Source organism: Uranotaenia lowii, chromosome 2 (genome assembly GCF_029784155.1).
Source record: "Uranotaenia lowii strain MFRU-FL chromosome 2, ASM2978415v1, whole genome shotgun sequence".
NCBI classification, from domain to species: Eukaryota; Metazoa; Arthropoda; class Insecta; order Diptera; family Culicidae; genus Uranotaenia; species Uranotaenia lowii.
The window spans coordinates 372,299,971-372,321,539 of NC_073692.1; the positions used below are offsets into that span (position 1 = coordinate 372,299,971).

General features: G+C 32.9%; 1 protein-coding gene across 1 annotated transcript in view; it reads right to left on the reverse strand.

Moving 5' to 3' along the window:
• LOC129748323 (probable phospholipid-transporting ATPase IA) overlaps nt 1–21,184 on the reverse strand; it is a 329,089-nt gene extending 307,905 nt beyond the window's left edge. The window contains exon 1 of the mRNA XM_055742881.1: nt 20,483–21,184. Coding sequence (XP_055598856.1) covers nt 20,483–20,594 — 112 coding nt within the window. The 5' untranslated portion in view covers nt 20,595–21,184. The remainder of the gene's footprint in view (nt 1–20,482) is intronic.
• Between the last annotated feature and the right edge of the window lie 385 nt (nt 21,185–21,569).

The window sequence follows — 21,569 nt, forward strand, 5'->3', positions numbered from 1 at the left end:
AAGGTCAAACTCCGAAATGTACAAGGAGGAGTGCCTGAAAAACGTTTTTTTTCGTACATTAGATCTCACAAAGGACTAGTATAGTTTTCGCCAGATTTGGTAAGCTGTCACTACAGCAAAGAGGTACTGCAGTGCACTGTGGTCCAAAAAGGCTGAAAGTGGAACTTTTTTTTTGTAGTGCCTCTGTTTTTTACCATATCTCTTAATAGTCTTAAGAACATTTGCTTCTTCAAACATGCTTCATAACTTGAAAGCATTAAAAGTTAGTCAAAGTCCACTATAAAAAAATTGAAAATTCTAACTTTTTCATTTCAATAGATTGGGCTTTATACTACAAAGTTGTAGAATACGGAAAAATATGATCCATTTCCATTTTTTGTATGGAAGCACGTAAAACACATCCAATATATGCTTGTTATGTTCAAATATAAGCGCGTGGAGACAAATGACAACAACACCAATTTGTTGCCCTTAGTTAAAGCTTTAATGTGGTTTATTAGTTTCTAAAATTCACTTGCACGTGAACTTGAGTAAAAATAAAATTTAAAATTGCAATAAGTTGGCTAGGAAACGTCGTAGAATGTTGGAATCTTGTGCAAAACGTGTGATTTGAATGTCTTAATAAATGTTCAGAACATCTTATTCATGCAAATCCTCATCTAACTATAGTTACAGTAAGGGGCAAAATAAAGTGTCCAAATTATTTTTTTCAATTTCTTTTATTTTTCTGGTTAAAATTCAACGAAAACGCATCGTAATCATTTTTTAAATATTGTTTATTATGTTCTTTTTGATTTTTCTTAATGTTGCGCTGTTAAAAAAAATGTTTTTCTGATAGAAAAAAAACAGTTAATATTCCAAAAAAAAAGGGGCAAAATAAAGTGTCCAGATCGGTACAGCTTCAAATTGATTCAAACTGAAGGCAAACAAGAACGATTTAATAATGGGTATGGCCTCCTTCGGCCTTCAACACCTCCTACAAGTGCTTTGGTATACTTTCAACAAGGTTGTGCAAGTGTTGTGTGTGGGTCGAGTTCCTCCCACGCATGCTCCATGGCATCAAAATAAGTATTTTTAATTTGTCACACCAGTCTTATCAATCAGAGCATCGAGGATGGCCTAAAGATTTTCGATGGGGTTCAGATCAGGACTTTGTGGGGGTCATTCAAGGGGTTTGATGCGGCAGGAACAGGAAAATGACTTCATCAGATTGGCCGTATGCTTCGGATCGTTATTCTGTTGTAAAACGAAGCGCTCTTCGAGGCCCGCCTTGATGAGGGATACCTCGAGGTTTTCCTGCAGGATATTGGAATATGACTCAGCTGTCATGATTCCGTCAATTTTTACCAAATTGCCCACCCCACCCCAAGAAAAGCACCCCCACACCATCACGTTACCTCCTCCGTGCTTGACTGTTCCTTGGATATGGCGATCTTTGAGCTCCTCACCCGACTTGCGCCACATATGATCCCACTTCTTCCGGTTGAATAGCTCGAATTTGGATTCGTCGGCCCACAACAATGTTTTCCAGTACTCAAGCCGTTTATCGGTGTGTTCCTTGACGAACTTGAGCCGCTTAGCCTTGTTCAGCTGGCTGATGAAAAGCTTTCTCACTGTGATCTTTCTATGGTACTCCTTTGCAAGGATGCGGCGACGGACAGTACAACGCAATACCGAAAATTGAAGCTCTTCCTGTATTTGCTGGATCGTTATTAGGGGCCGTTCAAATACTACGTAACGCAATTTTCGGTAATTTTCAACCCCCCCCTCCCCCCTACGTAACACATTTTTATCAGATTTTCTACCAAAAAATACCCTAACCGTAACACACTGCTGAACCCCCTCCCCCCCTAAACGCGTTACGTAATATTTGAATGGCCCCTTATTGCGTTTTTCTTCACTTCAAGAATGATTTTCTTGTCCGTTCTGGCATCTGTCTTGTGTTTCAGTCCTCTTCCTGGGCGATCCATCTTCGATCCGAACGTTTTCATCTTCTTCATGATTTTTGATACCGCTGTCTTGCTGATTTCGTAGTGCTTGGCCACTTCCCGGTGCGTTTGACCGCTATTCACATCACAAACAACCAGTTTCCGGATGGACAACGGAATGGAACCAGAAATTTATGCGTTCTCCATATTTTACAACTTATTCGAATATAGACACCTGTTTGAATACTCCAGAGCCAAGCCAGTTTTTTATGAGACATCAAAATACACAAAACAAACAAATTCGAGGGGCTTCGCGATGAATCAAAATTATATTGATTTTTGAGTTGGACATTTTATTTTGCCCATGTTTTTTTTTTTGGAATATTAATTGTTTTTTTTCTATCAGAAAAAATTTCTTTTTTACCAGCGCAACATTAACAAAAATTAAAAAAAAATAATAAACAATATTTTAAAAATGATTAAGATGTGTTTTCGGTGAATTTTAACCAGAAAAATAAAAGAAATGTTAAAAAAAAAATTTGGACACTTTATTTTGCCCCTCACTGTAAGTTTAAAAAACTAACTTTTAAATAACTTTCAAAATAAAATCTTTATAACTCTGCTCTGAAAAGAGATAGGGTTTTGATGTATTCAACATAGTTTCATATTTTCTCGTATTCCACAACTTCGTAATATAAAGTAAAGCTCTATCTAGGTCGCTAGGTCTAGGCTAGGCCGAATTGTCATGAGGCCGAATGGTCGTTAGGCCGAATGGTTTCTAGGTTAACGTCCATTTGTTAACCGAATGGACGATAGGCCGAATTTTCATAAGGCCGAATGGTCATTAGGCCGAATAGTCGCAACGCTAAATGGTCGAATCCAGCCTTACATCCATTCGGCCTGATGACCATTCGGCCTGATGACTATTCGGCATAGCTACCATTCGGCCTAACATGTAAGAAAGCGATAATATGTCTTATAGGCCTAGCATAAATTCGGCCCAATGACCATTCAGCCTAACAACCATTCGGTGTAGTGGCTATCCGGCTTAACGACCTTCTAGTATCCACTCGGCTCTAGGACCATTTGGCCTATCGTCCATTCTGCCGTACGACCATTCGGCCTAACGACCTTTCGGCCTAGCATCCATTCGGCCTTACGCCCTTTGGGCCTTACGACCTTTCGGCCTTTCGGTCTTACGCCAAATGACCATTCGGCCTAACGATTTTCTGGCCTAGCATCCATTCGGCCTTACGAACATTCGGCCTAGTGACCATTCGGCTTAATGACCATTCAGCCTAACATCCATTCGGCCATATAATATTCGGCCACATAACCTTCGGCCTAACGTCCCATTCGACCTATTGTCATATTCGGCCGAACATCTGTCGGCCTTTTAATCCATACGGCCTAACATCTTTCGGCCGAATGTCCGGCCCCCAACTATGATGAGTGGTACTCGACAAAAAGTTCAAAATTTCATCCAAACAACATCGCAATAATTTTTTTTATAATTTTTCCTTTAAAGTGCAATAAAAACCCTACATTTACCTACATCAAGAACAAAGACATCTCACTGGTCAGGTCAATGATTTTTTTTTTGCCAGAATTAGATTACCAACAAAATTAACGTAATTGTCCAATTTGATCAAATGAATATATTTAAAAAGAAAATCTGCTGAGTTAATTTATCATAGAACATCATCTGTGACAAAAATATAAAAAATCATCATCATGTGCTCATCAATATTCTTCTGTTTTTTTTATTAGCCTTTGCATAATTGCTATTTGTTAATGATTTTGATTTCAAGCCTTCAAAAAAAATTGAGAAAGTTTTATTTTTTGGAAAAAACATCAATCTGAATGATTGTGGGATAAATCCTAAACAAAAAAAACCCGATGTACATACTTTAATTTTGACATATCAATGATTTCAGATTTATTGACTGGTATTGTATGATAATTAACGATATGTTGCATGAAAAATTCGAGAAAATAATTCATTTGAGAAAGGCTTCGTGGGCCGCACAATGGGGTCTCGAGGGCCGCTTGTTGCTCATCCCTGATTTACAGCATTTTAAACTTAAGCGGAAGCCGCCATCTTGGAATTCAGGAAGGCTTGATGCATGTTTGAAATGAAAAGATTTCTAGATGGTGTCAGATTGCGAGATTCGACTTGTACCCGTTGAGCTCTTTCATCCAATACCCAGATTCCGCGGGTTTCATGCGATTTTCAGTCATTTACAGCATTTTCAAGTTGGATTTCAAGATGGCGTCGGACAACGAAATTCGACGTCTACTCGTTTAGCCTTTTCACCCGATATAGATGTACAAATTTATACATTTTTCGATGCCGAAAAAAAAATTTCCCTGTATGACGGGTTGACCTAATGATTACACCTACAAAATTTATATTGCTTGGATGAGGATGAGCCTGTTGGTGTAAAATATTTTTCGAACAATTAACAATTTTTTTAAATTAAAATATCTTTATAATTTAGTTTACAGTCTGTGCTAAAATTCATCAAAATGCAAATCAAAGATTCACTTTTTAAATCTCGTTTCCATATGTTAAGTATGATTACTGCATCACGCGTTTGTTTATCCCAAAATTTCATCTATCCAAACATAAATTTTTATGATTTCAGCTATTTAATATAATTTTTTATAGCTATTTTGACTTCTAAATGTATGCAGCACCCTCATGCTTTTTCTTTATAAACATTTTTTACAGAAAAAAAATCGAACATAACCAAAAATTATTGCAGTTGGTGCGTTCAGACTAGGATTGTTCGATCTCCTGGAAAAGATCGATTTCCAAGATCGATTCAGCTGAAGGGTTTCAGGATCGATCCACCTAAAAAATCGAAGCAAAAGGATCGATCTTTGCAGATCGATCTTTTAAATTGTTGTTAAAGAGGGGTTTGCCTGAGGGCTGCTTTATGCTGAAATAAATAGTGAAAAATGAGAGGAGAGATCATACATTTGAATATCAAATGTGTGAGCAATTAAAAAAAATGTTTTCAAATTCAACATCAGGATGTTTTACATTTCATGACTTTGGTTGAGTGTAAATGACATATTAAAATCAGAAAATACCATGCATTCAGTCCCAGGTCATGTTCAGCTATCATCTGGAAGGCTCATGTTCAATTCTTTAAGTACCCAAATTTTTTATGTATATTTTTTTTAAGAGTAGGAAAAATATGAAAATATTAATTTGAGGAATGAATTAATTCAAATATCAATATAAAATTGAAAGCTTAATTTTTCTAGAAATACTTTTTTGTTGAGGTCTCATTTAAATGCTGATCAGCCTTCTACCAAGTTTCTACTATAAGCAAAATTTTCCGAAAAAAATTATGTGTTTTTGCCAAATAAAAATTTGTAATTTTTGACCTCAAAGTTCTTTGGCGGTTTTCCATGATTCTGTTGTCATGAAATATTCACCAATTGATTCGTTTTTTAATTCATAATTTCAAAAGTATGTACAAAACACATTAATTCTTTGAATTCTGTGAAAAAAAAATTCATATTCTGTGATCTGTGAAACAAATTCTGCGACGAAAATAAGGTTAAAAATTCTGTAAAACTACAGATTATTCTGTGATTTCGGAAACCTTGATGAGACTCAAAGGTTTCGATAAGAAGTATAACCTTGAGCTTTCGATTACTAGAGCTTTTAATATAAGTTCTGGTTTTCTTTAAGGGTATAGAAATAAAAAAAAACACTACCTATTATGTCGGTCTCAATATTTTTTTTTTCATTTAAAGCGGCTCACCACAATTTCATTGCATTATCATGGAAGCATCAATAATGAAATGCATTCTTTGGGATGGGGCAGGAATCAACATTTCGCACGAAACTGAATCGTGAAATCTCCGAAATATATAAAAAAAAGACTTCAAAAGATCGAACGATCGGATCGAAAATAAACCGATTTAATCGATTTGTCCAAGGCTAAAGAATCGATCCAAAAAATCGGAAATTTGAGTTCAAAAGATCGATTTCGCAAAGATCGATCCAAGATCGACCAATCCTAGTTCAGGCATCATAAATACATATATCAAAAGCATTTAATTTCTAAACGTTTTTATATGAATTTTCATTAAAAACAAAGTTTTTTTTGCAACTTACCCCAATTTCTCAGTAGGATGAAAATCGCATGTTTTTGTAAATTTCCAAAATAACTGATGTAACCAATAATTTTTCTGACTACGTCAATTTGATGTCCCATCAACCTAAAAACTTTTGGTGTCAAGCAGTATGATTATCTGTGGTCATTAAGTTTTTAGAAGCTTGACGGTACTTAATACATAAAATCTGACAACAGCTTCAAGTTCAGGACGCCAAAAACTTTTAATGCATAAAGTCTGTTTCACATAGAATCTGGCCGGATAAAATAGATCATTCCTCTGCAAAGAAATAACGTACAACAAAAGTAAAAATGTAATTTTGTACGGTTTTAATTGAACTTTAAGGAAAAAAAATACATAAAAATCATTCGTCAGCTTTTCAGATGAATTTTCGAACTTTTTTTTGTGATACCACCCATCATTTTCTGCACAGTAATGCTGGTAATCTCATTCGCCACCACCACTTCCACCACTTTTCCATTTGAGTGGGTTTTTTCATGGTTCTGCCACATTTCTTCAGTTTGCCCTTAACTATTGCTCAATATTCCTCGATGGGACAAAAATCCGGACAGTTTGGTGGATTGACACTTTTTTCAACAAAATCGATCTTGTTCTCCTTATACCACTGAACGACATCCCGGCTGTAGTGGCAGCTTGCCAGGTCCGGCCAGAACTTCACCGGACCTTTGTGGGACCGAATGAATGGCGAAACCCTCTTCTGGAGACATTCTTCTTTGTAAACATTTCCATTCATTGTGTCCCCAGTGATGAAAATCTTAGTCTTCTTCCCACAACTACAGATCCCTTGCCAAATCATCAACTTACGAGCGAATTTATCTGCGAAAACAAACTTAAATCTACCGCCAAAAATCCTTTTACGCTTCGCAAGGTAAAATTTGTTACCGGGTATTTGTACAAAATCCATTTTGACGTAAGTTTCGTCGTCCATCAAAATGCATCCGTTGTACTTGGTCAACACTTTCTCGTACAACTTCCTTGCCCTGGTTTTGGCAACCAGGTTTTGTTTCAGCGTCCTGTTGGGGTGTTTGCTTGCATGATACGACCGCAAGCCTTCTCGCAAACAAATTCGTCGAGCTGTACTGTGGTTCGTCTTGAACTTTTTCACCAGATCACGCAAGGAGATTCCAGGATTATTGTGAACTGATCGAATTACCTTTGCTCGCAGCTTCCGGTCATATGTTCCACTTTTACGCCTGGTTTTTTTTTTTGTTCGATCCACCGTAAGTGTCTCCCGGTAACGTTGCAGCACCGAATTTACAGTCGATTTTGGATATTTCACGAATTTCGCGATCTTTACCCCTGACCACGTCGGTTTCTCTACGTGAGTGTGCAGAATTATCTCTCGCCTTTCGCGTTCCATCGTCGATAACTTTTGACTGACTGCTTCAATCTTGATGAAATTTTCACCACTAAGTAAACAAACTATCTGGATCAAAACACTGTCAATAGATTCGCGATGTGACTACTAGAGGCGCTGCAGTAAATGAAAAGATGTGACCAGATTCTATGTGAAACAGACTTTATAGTGGCTTGTGATTTTAATATTTATATCCAGAACTGAAAACACTGAAAAAGACCACCTATTCCTAGCCACGAGACAGACTCAAGGATACAGGCCGTATTGGAACTATTTTTTTCAGGTTTAAGATGAATAATTAATTTTATGGACTAGATAGCTTCCAAAAAAAAAAGAACATCCCTACTTCCCGGGAGCAACCGTTAATTTAGTTTGCTGTCATATTTTTTTCCCGCCTCACGCAGGAAGTACATTATCTGTGGGTTTGTCCTAGGAAAAAGGGAAGCATCCGTTTTTCTTCTTCATTTTGTAGTTATTGATGATGATATTTCTGTTGATGGTTCAGCCAACGGATACAATGTTGCTCGAAGTTGTCCTAACCAGCTGCTGCTGTTAGGGCAGTGATTTGCCCAGACACAAAACCTAAGGGTACCTACTTACTTCCAAGAAGAAACCCTTCCTTCGATTGTCCGATTGCAAATTGCAAACGAGCAGTCGTCGAAAGCCATTAAAGTCCTCAAAGCTGGGAGTGGTACCTTGCTAGAAAGTAATGTTAACGGGGAAATGGTACATTCTTTCTCGGGAACTAACAACAGCAGTTGCAGATGAAGGTCAGAAACGACGGTTGTAATGGCATAACGAATTTGGAATTTTGTATGATACAATGTTTATGGCCATAAAAAGGATTTTTTGGTGAAGGTTCACATAAACTTTGTTCTTATCAATAAATATTATTCAATATAAAATAACTATTCAAAATTTAATCACCTAAATGTCAACTATCAACCATAAAATAAAACATGTCATTTTGTCATTTTTGTTATTTTTGTCATTTTTGTCATTTTTGTCATTTTTGTCATTTTTGTCATTTTTGTCATTTTTGTCATTTTTGTCATTTTTGTCATTTTTGTCATTTTTGTCATTTTTGTCATTTTTGTCATTTTTGTCATTTTTGTCATTTTTGTAATTTTTGTCATTTTTGCCATTTTTGTCACAATTTTCACAATTTTCACTTTTTTCACAATTTTGACAGTTTTGACAATTTTGACAATTTTGACAATTCCGACAATTTCGTCAATTTTGACAATTTAAACAATTTTTACAATTTGGACAATGCAACAATTCAGACAATTTAGACAATTTTTACAATTTTGATAGATTTGACAATTTCGAGAATTTTTTCAACAATTTTGACAATTTTGACAATTTTGCCAATTTCTACAATTTTGACAATTAAGACAATTTCGACAATTTTGACAATTTTGACAATTTTGACAACTTTGACAATTTTGACAATTTTGACATTTTTGACAATTTTGACAATTTTGACAATTTTGACAATTTTGACAATTTTGACAATTTTGAAAATTTTGAAAATTTTGACAATTTTGACAATTTTGACAATTTTGACAATTTTGACAATTTTGACAATTTTGACAATTTTGACAATTTTGACAATTTTGACAATTTTGACAATTTTGACAATTTTGACAATTTTGACAATTTTGACAATTTTGACAATTTTGACAATTTTTACAATTTTGACAATTTTGACAATTTTGACAATTTTGACAATTTTGACAATTTTGACAATTTTGACAATTTTGACAATTTTGACAATTTTGACAATTTTGACAATTTTGACAATTTTTACAATTTTTACAATTTTTACAATTTTTACAATTTTTACAATTTTTACAATTTTTACAATTTTTACAATTTTTACAATTTTGACAATTTTGACAATTTTGACAATTTTGACAATTTTGACAATTTTGACAATTTTGACAATTTTGACAATTTCGACAATTTTGAAAATTTCAACAATTTTGACAATTTCCTAATTTTTTACAAATCTTGACAATTTTGACAATTTTGACAATTTTGACAATTTTGACAATTTTGTCCATTTTGATAATTTTGACAATTTTGACAATTTTGACAATTTTGACAATTTTGACAATTTTGACAATTTTGACAATTTTGACAATTTTGACAATTTTGACAATTTTGACAATTTTGACAATTTTGACAATTTTGACAATTTTGACAATTTTGACAATTTTGACAATTTTGACAATTTTGACAATTTCGACAATTTTGACAATTTTGACAATTTTGACAATTTTGACAATTTTGACAATTTTGACAATTTTGACAATTTTGACAATTTTGACAATTCTCACAATTTTGACAATTTTGACAATTTCCACAATTTTGAAAATTTTGGCAATTATGACAATTTTGACAATTTTGGCAATTTTGTGCTAGAGCAAAAAGTGTGTAAAGCTTACTAAAAATAATAGTGATGGCTATAAGAATGGTTTTTATTAAGCAAAATTTTTGAGGAAACATTTCGATTTTAGTGTATTTCTTGTTCTTCTTTTAGTTTGACCTAGATTCTAGATTCTTAACTCTTTAATGCATGATTTCCCTTTTGTTTAGTGATAATAGCAGGTTAAGACCACGTTTGATTTTGTCAACACGCCCAAACATTTTGTGTTGCCAAAATCGAATGTTGCCAAAATCTAACGTTTTTTTCTTTCTTTTTCTACAAAAAATATATTACTTTTCTCATTAACATAGTTTTTAGTCGATTTTGACCATTTTTATTTGTTTTAAATTCTTCTTAGAACATTTAGCGTTTTTTCATTTTGCTTTATTTTTCATATTTGATATGTTTGTCATTCTTCAACAATTTTTAGTTATTTTATGAATTTTGTTTGTAGTTGCTTTTCATTATCATGATTTTTTTTAATCTTTTTTTGTCATTTTTAAACACTTCATGTTAATTAAAATTGTTTATGTTGGTGTATTTGGTCAACATTTTAGAGCGTATTCATGATGTTTGTTCAAATTATTTAGTCCAGTTGTCACAAAAACTGAAAGGTAATGTCGTAGCCAAATCAAACTGTTCGATTTTGGCACATGTGCCATGTATTTTTGACAATAAATAAATAAGGAATTTTTTTTATCCATCTGTGTCTCTAGAAGTTGAACATTTCGTATTTGTTAGTCATCTTGACACAGATTTATTCGAAAAAAATAGTAATTTTCTATGATTTCACTATTTATGTTTACAATTCGTAAATTTCGCATCAAAGAACCAATCTAGTGTAATGAACCAAATTTAAACTTGCAGGAAATCACAACACAAACTGTCATTTTCAACCCACATACGGTGTCATTCTTAAAACGATAAAAAAAATGTAAATTCGACATCTCTGAAAATTTGCAACATTATAGAGAAAACTCTTTCCTACCCAACTCACGCTTCAAGAAAAAAATCAATATAGGGGTCTAAAACAATTTTTTTTTTTTGAAGATTTGAGATAAAAAAAACATTTTTAATTTTTACAATATTTTCCTAAAAACTGAAAAACTTTTATTTTTTAGCTTCGATGTATCAAGATTTTCTCGAAATTAAATAATTACTCCAAATATTTTGATGAAAATGATTTTAAACCAAAGTTTTTTTTACCAGAACTTATAAATTTCAAAGAAAGTTTCAAAATTATCAACAAGAACTTTCTAGACTTAGCTGTAAAAATAACTGGCAACACTTGAAAAAATTCACAAAAATACTGTTATAAAGGCGTAATTGTCATAATTTTTTTTGAAGACCCTTTACAGTTTTAAGTTGAGGGAAAAAAGTTACAATTTAATCAGTCATCATTACATTGTTTCTTTCTCAAAATTGTGTTCGTACTCTGGAAATATTCGGGTATGATTCGTTAACAGTAAAAAGGGGTGGTTCTGAAGAAAAAAAATATCTGAAAACATACTGCTTTGATTATTTTCGAATGTTTTCAGCTTTGTGCAGTGTTGCTTAAAAAAACTTAATTTTGTGAAAGAAAGATGTTTTTCTTTGAAGAATGTTAGCTGATAACATTATGTTTCCATTTTTTAAATGAGGTGTCACGTATGTATATCTATTATTTATTCATTTATATCATCAGAAGACAGCAACGTGTTTGATAAACTTAAAAAAAACCTAATAACATTACATTCTTTTTTTATATGATTTTCGAGTTTCAGTCGCGCTACATCTTTTCATGATCAGAGCCAGAACTATTTCTAGAAATCTGTCAGTACGCTTTATTCAGGCCAGAAAGAAGGAAGTGAAAAAATTTTAGCACTTATTTTTCTATATTTCAGTTCTTCAAAAATGATTTGCCACTATGTAGAGGCGCGTACAATTTTTGAAACCTATGGAAATCGAGTTAGAAGATTAATTTCATGGTTTTACTTAAAAAAGAAACAATTTTAATGGTTAAATTGTAACTCTTTCCCCTCGACTCAAAACTGCATTCTATTTTTGATAAATAAAATTATCATAGGGAATATATCTTTACAATAGAATTTTTGTGATTTTTCTACAGTGTTACCAGTATTTTTTACTGCTTATTTTAAATAGTTTTTATTGATAATTTTGAAATTTTCTTAGAACTTTATTAATTTTTGGCCAAAACTTTTAATCAAACATTTTTTTCATCATAATTTTGGAATTATTATTTATTTCCGAAGGAATTTTAATACATCTTTGTGCTCAAATCCAAGAAAAGGAGACCTAGGCCCCCCGATGGTTTTTTCCTGAATAGTGTGTTGGATAGGGAAGAATCTCCTGAATTTTATTTGCATAGCGTGAAAACGAAATATTCAAGGACAACCTAAAAAGTGATTTTTCCGAAAAAAAATCGTTTTTTTCGATACCAAATTTCAAATCAAAACCAAACTTCAATCTGATTTAAAAAATTGAAAATTAAATGAACAAAAAATTGTCGTTAGTTTTGATTAGAAAGGAACTTTTTCAGACTACAGGATTTTTGAAATTCGACAAAAAATCCGACACACCCTAGTGTACGCGTTGGTTTTGACACCACTCAAATCCTGTGAATGGAAACATATGATTTCTGTTTACTGAAAATACTGATAGTACACTCTCTTTCTCAACACTGCAATCAAACTCAGAGCACTTAACAGAAATCTCACTCTCACCCGCATAAAAAGCTCCGAAAAGGGAGAGAGAATTCAAAGGAATAAGAGACGAAACACACTGTCGCTGATAAGAAAGCTCCTGCGGTAAATACACTCGGTTGTTAGTCTTGTTAGTTAACCGTTGGCTGTTCATTTCGCATCTTTTTCTCCTCATCGTCCGATTGTACAGATTCAGTTTGGTGGACTGACGTTGCACTTTTCTCGGTCTCTTATTCGCTTATTTAGTAGAGATAAGTATTTATCTATTTACACTTCTTTTTTATTTGCTTTTGCACTGATAGAAAGAAAGCTGTCAGCTGTTTTCGTGGACTGGTCAGTTGATTCCGAATAATTCAACCATATTTGAGATTTGAATGGTGTGAAAATGATGTAAACTGAAGCGACGACGTGCAAAGCCTTTTTACAGCGGAATACAAAAGGGCTCACACGTAGGGGTCATTTTAATTGATTTCACCCCACTACTAGAGCATCTGAAAGCTATCTACAAACATATGTACATATGTTATGATTGGCATCCTCCCACCATTTAGTCAGACTAGAGAAATGTCTGATGAGATAGGGTGGTTCATCTTGTTTATTTGAACACTTGAGCAGTTTTCAAGAATTTAATTCTAAATCTGCCATCCAGGAGTTCACATGCATTATTTAAAAAAAATTGGCGTTGAGGATATATTTTGATTTTTTTTGTTTGCTAGAAAATTTGCAAAGAGATAGCTACAAGTGTAGGGGAGTTTGGTCTTTTTTCTTTGCTTCATTACATATTTAATATAAATGATATAAAATAAATGGAAAGGTTTTCCACATTTTGTAGGTACCGTGAGGCATTTTTTTTTTATTTTTAAATAAATTAATTTCCCTGCAAACCACCATGGGATCTAAATTACAATCCATGGTGCTATCACTTAGGTTAATTGATGTGATCTCAACACGGAATATCTCGACCAATTCTAATGTCAGTAATTTATTTGTTTTATTTGATTTGGCCTTGATTGAAATATCAAACTGTGTGATACCTTTTGAGTCGCTAATTACAGCGGATGAGTTCCTGTTTTTTTTATTTAAAACTATTTATTTAGGCATTGACTTCATAATAAAGTTTTTTTTTGCCGAGGAATCCACTTATTACTAATTAAAATAAGATAAGGATAAGAAAGGGGGAAAGGGATGTGGGAAGGGGTAGGAAGAAGAGAACACTTTTTTATTTCGATGCGTGATCGACTACGCGTTGATCGAGTTCCTTGAGTTGGTTTGTATTATTCTTCGGGCTGTGGCTATCCCTAGGTTTTGATCGATGCTCATTTTTATCATCGCTGTTTCTGCTATCCAGAAAGGACACCATCTATCGAGTGGTCCGTGCTTTCCTGAACAATTGTGGCAGTAGTTGCGTGAAGTACAATCCTCTTCTGTTTCATGTGACTTAGAGCAGTTTTTACACGTACGTGTCTGTTGTTGCCATTTTACTTTTGGGTGACCATACTTTAAGCACTGGCGTCAAAGAAGGGGTTGTGGGTAATATGTACGGGTACGGACTCTCAACAATCCAAAGTTTCAATATTCAGGGACAACTGTACTGTTAATTGTGTAGTGTGTCGATATACCTACAATCCCCGAGGTAGTTTTTTTTGTTATACACCTGACGTCAATTATTTTTTGCGGTGTTAGTTCTCTCAGGAGTTCTTCGTCGGACATGCCATCTACATCTCTACAGGTAACAACGAGTTTTCTCTAATTGAAATGAGGATGGCGACCAATCAAGATTGGAGTACCATTACCAAGTTGAGTAATTTTTGCAAGCAACCAAACTTGATCTTTATTTCTCTCTTTCAACACGTACCAATTATTCCTCCTTTCAATAAAGCCTCCTTCAATAGTCCCAACATGTTCCGTTTTGAATCGCGATATCACGAAGAGGTTTTTCGGCAACTCGTATCCGTCTCAAGCTTTCAGGGTCAGATAATACAAACGGCCGTGTAGTTTCTCTCGGTCTAAACATTGCAGAACAGTCCTACCGGGATAATTCCCGGGCGATGGGCTCATCGCGAGCACCACAGTATTTTAACACCACTTCAGACAAAACTGATCATTAGCCTTTTGTCAAAATATCGAGAGAAAAAACACTTCTGATATCGTTGAAGGCTGAGGATAAACTGAATGACTTTTATGAAAGCGACGAAGAATATAAAGGCCCCTGGCTTCGACAATACTTTTAACATAGAACTCAAGCTACTTAATAGTAGAACATATCTGAGAGATTTTGTGCGTGGATCAGGAGCTATTTAACAAATCGTCGTCTTGCTGTTAAAATCGGAACATCTGAATCTTCAGATTTCATTCCGACTTCAGGAGTACCACAAGGAAGTAATTTGGGCCCTTTATTCTTCACCCTGTTCAGCGATGATATTAATATGCTGCTTTTTGGATGCGGAGTACTTATGTACGTGGAAGTTTTGAAAATTTTTCTGAACGTTAAAAGTTTGGCAGATTGTCAGATACTACAGCAATTCCTCGATACAGTAGTGAACTGGTGTGCTATCAACCTACTGGCCTTAAGTGTTTCTAAGTGCTGTATCATAACATTTGGACGCAAGAAACTTCCATTTTTGTACGACTATTATATCCAGGGCGAACTTCTACATCGTGTTAATCAAATAAATGACCTTGGCGTTGTTTTGGACAGTCATATGACATTCAAGGGACACTACTCTGCTACACTTGAAAAGGCCAATCGAATGCTGGGGTTTGTCATACGTCTGAGTAAAGAATTTACAGATCCTGTTTGTCTACGATCTCTGTATTGCTGCCTGGTTCGTTCAATATTAGAATCTGCAAATCTGGTGTGGTGGCCATTCGAAACTACATGGGTGGCGCGTTTTGAAGCGGTTCAAATTCGTACTTTATGCTCTGCGTGATCTACCGTGGGATAACCCTGAAATCTGCCACCTTATGCACAACGCTGCGCTTTGCTTGGCCTCCACACGCTGTCGAATCGCCATGATATTAGCCAATCACTGTTTGTGGCGAAAATTCTCAAAAACGAAATCGATTGTTCTTGGATACTTTCGCGCTGTCATATTTATGCTCCAGAAAGAACCCTGCGAAATCGTGACTGGCTATCACTGGAATCAAGAAATATGCGCTATGGTAGCAATGACCCCCTGCGTTCTGCAAAGTAAGCTTCTTACGCAATTATGCTCTCTTTGACTTTAATGTCTCAACTGCAACCTTTAAACGCTTGATCGAATCCAGCATAAGTGATTAATTAAGAACTAACTAATAAGAAAACTTTGAATGTATGTCAAGATAGACCTAGATTAAGTAAACCATTAAGACATTTACGTCAGATGGTTTTTTTTATAAACAATAAACAATAAACAATAAACAATAAACAATAAACAATAAACAATAAACAATAAACAATAAACAATAAACAATAAACAATAAACAATAAACAATAAACAATAAACAATAAACAATAAACAATAAACAATAAACAATAAACAATAAACAATAAACAATAAACAATAAACAATAAACAATAAACAATAAACAATAAACAATAAACAATAAACAATAAACAATAAACAATAAACAATAAACAATAAACAATAAACAATAAACAATAAACAATAAACAATAAACAATAAACAATAAACAATAAACAATAAACAATAAACAATAAACAATAAACAATAAACAATAAACAATAAACAATAAACAATAAACAATAAACAATAAACAATAAACAATAAACAATAAACAATAAACAATAAACAATAAACAATAAACAATAAACAATAAACAATAAACAATAAACAATAAACAATAAACAATAAACAATAAACAATAAACAATAAACAATAAACAATAAACAATAAACAATAAACAATAAACAATAAACAATAAACAATAAACAATAAACAATAAACAATAAACAATAAACAATAAACAATAAACAATAAACAATAAACAATAAACAATAAACAATAAACAATAAACAATAAACAATAAACAATAAACAATAAACAATAAACAATAAACAATAAACAATAAACAATAAACAATAAACAATAAACAATAAACAATAAACAATAAACAATAAACAATAAACAATAAACAATAAACAATAAACAATAAACAATAAACAATAAACAATAAACAATAAACAATAAACAATAAACAATAAACAATAAACAATAAACAATAAACAATAAACAATAAACAATAAACAATAAACAATAAACAATAAACAATAAACAATAAACAATAAACAATAAACAATAAACAATAAACAATAAACAATAAACAATAAACAATAAACAATAAACAATAAACAATAAACAATAAACAATAAACAATAAACAATAAACAATAAACAATAAACAATAAACAATAAACAATAAACAATAAACAATAAACAATAAACAATAAACAATAAACAATAAACAATAAACAATAAACAATAAACAATAAACAATAAACAATAAACAATAAACAATAAACAATAAACAATAAACAATAAACAATAAACAATAAACAATAAACAATAAACAATAAACAATAAACAATAAACAATAAACAATAAACAATAAACAATAAACAATAAACAATAAACAATAAACAATAAACAATAAACAATAAACAATAAACAATAAACAATAAACAATAAACAATAAACAATAAACAATAAACAATAAACAATAAACAATAAACAATAAACAATAAACAATAAACAATAAACAATAAACAATAAACAATAAACAATAAACAATAAACAATAAACAATAAACAATAAACAATAAACAATAAACAATAAACAATAAACAATAAACAATAAACAATAAACAATAAACAATAAACAATAAACAATAAACAATAAACAATAAACAATAAACAATAAACAATAAACAATAAACAATAAACAATAAACAATAAACAATAAACAATAAACAATAAACAATAAACAATAAACAATAAACAATAAACAATAAACAATAAACAATAAACAATAAACAATAAACAATAAACAATAAACAATAAACAATAAACAATAAACAATAAACAATAAACAATAAACAATAAACAATAAACAATAAACAATAAACAATAAACAATAAACAATAAACAATAAACAATAAACAATAAACAATAAACAATAAACAATAAACAATAAACAATAAACAATAAACAATAAACAATAAACAATAAACAATAAACAATAAACAATAAACAATAAACAATAAACAATAAACAATAAACAATAAACAATAAACAATAAACAATAAACAATAAACAATAAACAATAAACAATAAACAATAAACAATAAACAATAAACAATAAACAATAAACAATAAACAATAAACAATAAACAATAAACAATAAACAATAAACAATAAACAATAAACAATAAACAATAAACAATAAACAATAAACAATAAACAATAAACAATAAACAATAAACAATAAACAATAAACAATAAACAATAAACAATAAACAATAAACAATAAACAATAAACAATAAACAATAAACAATAAACAATAAACAATAAACAATAAACAATAAACAATAAACAATAAACAATAAACAATAAACAATAAACAATAAACAATAAACAATAAACAATAAACAATAAACAATAAACAATAAACAATAAACAATAAACAATAAACAATAAACAATATGATTTTATAGCCAAAATATTTAATCGGTGCTTTGAATTAAGCTACTTTCCCTCTATGTGGAAATTAGCTAAAGTTATCCCAGTTTTAAAACCGGGAAACGATCCTTCTATTCCCAAGAGCTGTCGCCCTATCAGCTTTCTCTCTTCCATATCTAAACTTAGAAAAAAAAAAAAACAGTCCAAAGCACAAACAATATACTTCCTGAAGAGCAGTTTGGTTTTCGAAAGGGAAGGTCTACAATCCATCAACTCACTCGAGTTCACAATATCATACAGCGAAATCGATTTGTGTCCAAAACAACAGGAATAGCCCTCCTAGACATCGAAAAGGCATTTGACAACGTATGGCACGATGGTTTTGGTGTTCAAGCTGCAGCGATTCAATTTTCCAATGTATCTTGTTAAGATCATTAAAAACTATCTCACTGGACGAGCGTTCCGAGTCTACCTAAATGGTGTATGTTCCGAACCATACTCCATCGTGGTCGGTGTTCCCCAAGGAAGTATCCTAGGACCCGTTCTGTACAATATCTACACAGCCGACATCCTACCACTCACTGGCGGAGGTATATTGTCTCAGTTTGCTGATGACACAGCAATTATGTACAAGGGTCGTATTATCCGAACATTAACACGCAGTTTATAGGAAGGTCTCGACGCTCTGGCGCAATATTATAACAACTGGAAAATTGTTATCAATGCTGCAAAGACCCAAACCATCTTGTTTCCGCACTCGAGATCACCCAAACCTATTCCTGCGAATAACGTAAAAATTCGGCTTGGCAACTCCGCTATCGATTGGTCATCCGAAGTGATATATCTAGGCCTTACGCTTGACAGTCACCTGATATTTAAATCCCACATGGATAAAATAGTATCAAAATGCAACATATTGATTCGTTCCCTGTACACGCTGATATGTAGAGCTTCCAAGTTAAGCTTATAAAATCAATTGTCTGTAGATAAGCAAATAATATATCCGGTGATTGAATATGCCGTCCCCATTTGGAAAGACTGCGCCCAGATACACAAGCTGCAGCTCCAACGCATTCAAAATAAAATCCTGAAGATGATCATTGAATTGCCCCCCCCCCCCTGGGCGAGAACAACTGAAGTCAACGATAAAGTATGCATGGAAACCCTAGATGTTAAATTTCAAAATTATATTTTTAGATTTGGAGAGAGGTGCTTCGTTTCTGAGCATGAAATCATCCGTGAGTTGAAATTGTAGTAGGTTAATTCATTAGGCTAAGTAGGTAGTGTTATTTTAATAATTCGTATAAAAAACATTAATGTTAACACATTTTTAAAACATTTTTCATCATTCCTGGTCCTAATGAGCATCCATGCCAAATTTCAGCTTTCTAGCTCTTAAGACGGCTGAGTCTATAGAGGACAAACAAACAAACAAACAAACAAACCCACAGAAATTGCTTTTTTATATATATAGATAATGAAGAAGTTATGAAAAAAAGAAAAAAAGCGGCCCAAGATACCCCACTCTCCCCTACTGTTTTGTTGCTTGATAAGGTAGTTCTGACCAAAAGCAAAAAACATATTTGTTCGCCGATTTATTAGTAGTTACATCTCTAATTGAAATTTTTCGAGAAACCATTTTTCAGTTTTTCAAATTATGAAAATGATGCTTTTATTTGATTATTTGTGAACTTGAAAATTCGACCAAAGTTGTTCAATATTCCTTAAAACCTGTGACGCAGCTAATAAAATTTTCGATTCAAAAATTCTTCGAATCATCCTAACAAATCTCAACTATGTTCTGCCCACCGCATTGATGCAAAATGACACTAGTAGACGAGAATAGAAAACAATAACATCAGCAGAATCTGATGACACCAGATTCGAGGAGATATGGCTTCCGAGAAAGTTTCAATCAAAATAAAATAACGCTGAGACGTCCTAATGTAAACAAACCCCGTCAATATGCATGCTACTGAAAATTGTCCCCCATTGAAGAAGGCCAAGAAGATGGGGAGTCGCAAATTTTGTTCGATTCCCCTTCTTATAAGAAAGATTGTGTACCGTGGTCATCGAATAGGGGGTTCTAATTTTAGAACGCGCCATCACAGACAGAGAAACCCGTCAAGTGTAGTGCGTACCTACAGCACTTTGATTTGTTGACAAATTCCCACTAGATAGATATAGACATATGAAATCAAATAAAATTGATATTTCGATACTCACGTTCATCACTTTCCTCCAGGAGAAGATTCTCGGATTCACTTCGCCTCCACAGTCGAAACCTTCTTGGAATCGTTCTGGTGATCACTCGTTGAGTGCGACCCAGAAATTCCATGTTGGGATCATCAAATAGTTATTGGACTATCACTAGATCACTAAAAATCAAAAAAGAACTTCCCAAAACAGCTCAATGACACTTTGATGAGTGCTTCATTTATCACTTATCACTAAAAACACTGGAAAATGACCGACGGACAATCGAAAACTTCTCGCACAAAAAACCGAACCGAAAGTGAAAGTAAACGCAACCGAAATTCAATAAGGTTAAGTGCAACGAAGCGAGGAAGAATTGCAATTACCGAAAACTGCAAAGAAGAACACAGGAGAAACGAGTGGAAACAAAATAGCCAAACAGCATGTGTTGACTAACTGACTCTCTTCTACGTAGGATGGATCTCTCTTTCCTCGGGAGGATTTTTGTCTAGTGAACCCGCCCGCAGAAAAAAAAACTGATAACGAGCGAGAGATCTGACACCTGTAGTTTGGTTTCCAGCCGGAAGATTCCTACGAATTGTCCACTTGAATCGCGGCGTGTCCAGATTGACACTTGATGATGTTGACAAATCAACCAGAGTACACTAAGCTACTGTCACACGCCGCGAGTACTTTGCGAAATTATTACCGAACTACCGAAGGCCGACGGACGTTTTGTGATAAGACGATTTTATTGCGCTGTCTTTCGAAACGAATGCGAATTGCTGTGTATAGGAATGCCTATTGTTGTTGTTGTTTTTGTTGGAGGAAGATGAGAAATGGGGAGCGACGAGTTTCTCCCCCAAGAAAAAGGCTAGGAGAGCGATCGCGAAAGAGCGAAGGAAAAAGCTTACTGGTAGGTGGAATTTAAAAAAAAGCTTATGGAGTTAGCTCCCCTTTTATTTTTCTCTCTCATTTTATAGACGAGCCGGTCAAATTATATCTTAACCATGACCTACACAATTTTTAAGGCTGAAAATGTTTATTTTTAAAATTCTGGAACTCTAGAACTAATAACAACGTGTTTTAAAATAACAGTTCGTAAATCTTTTTAAAT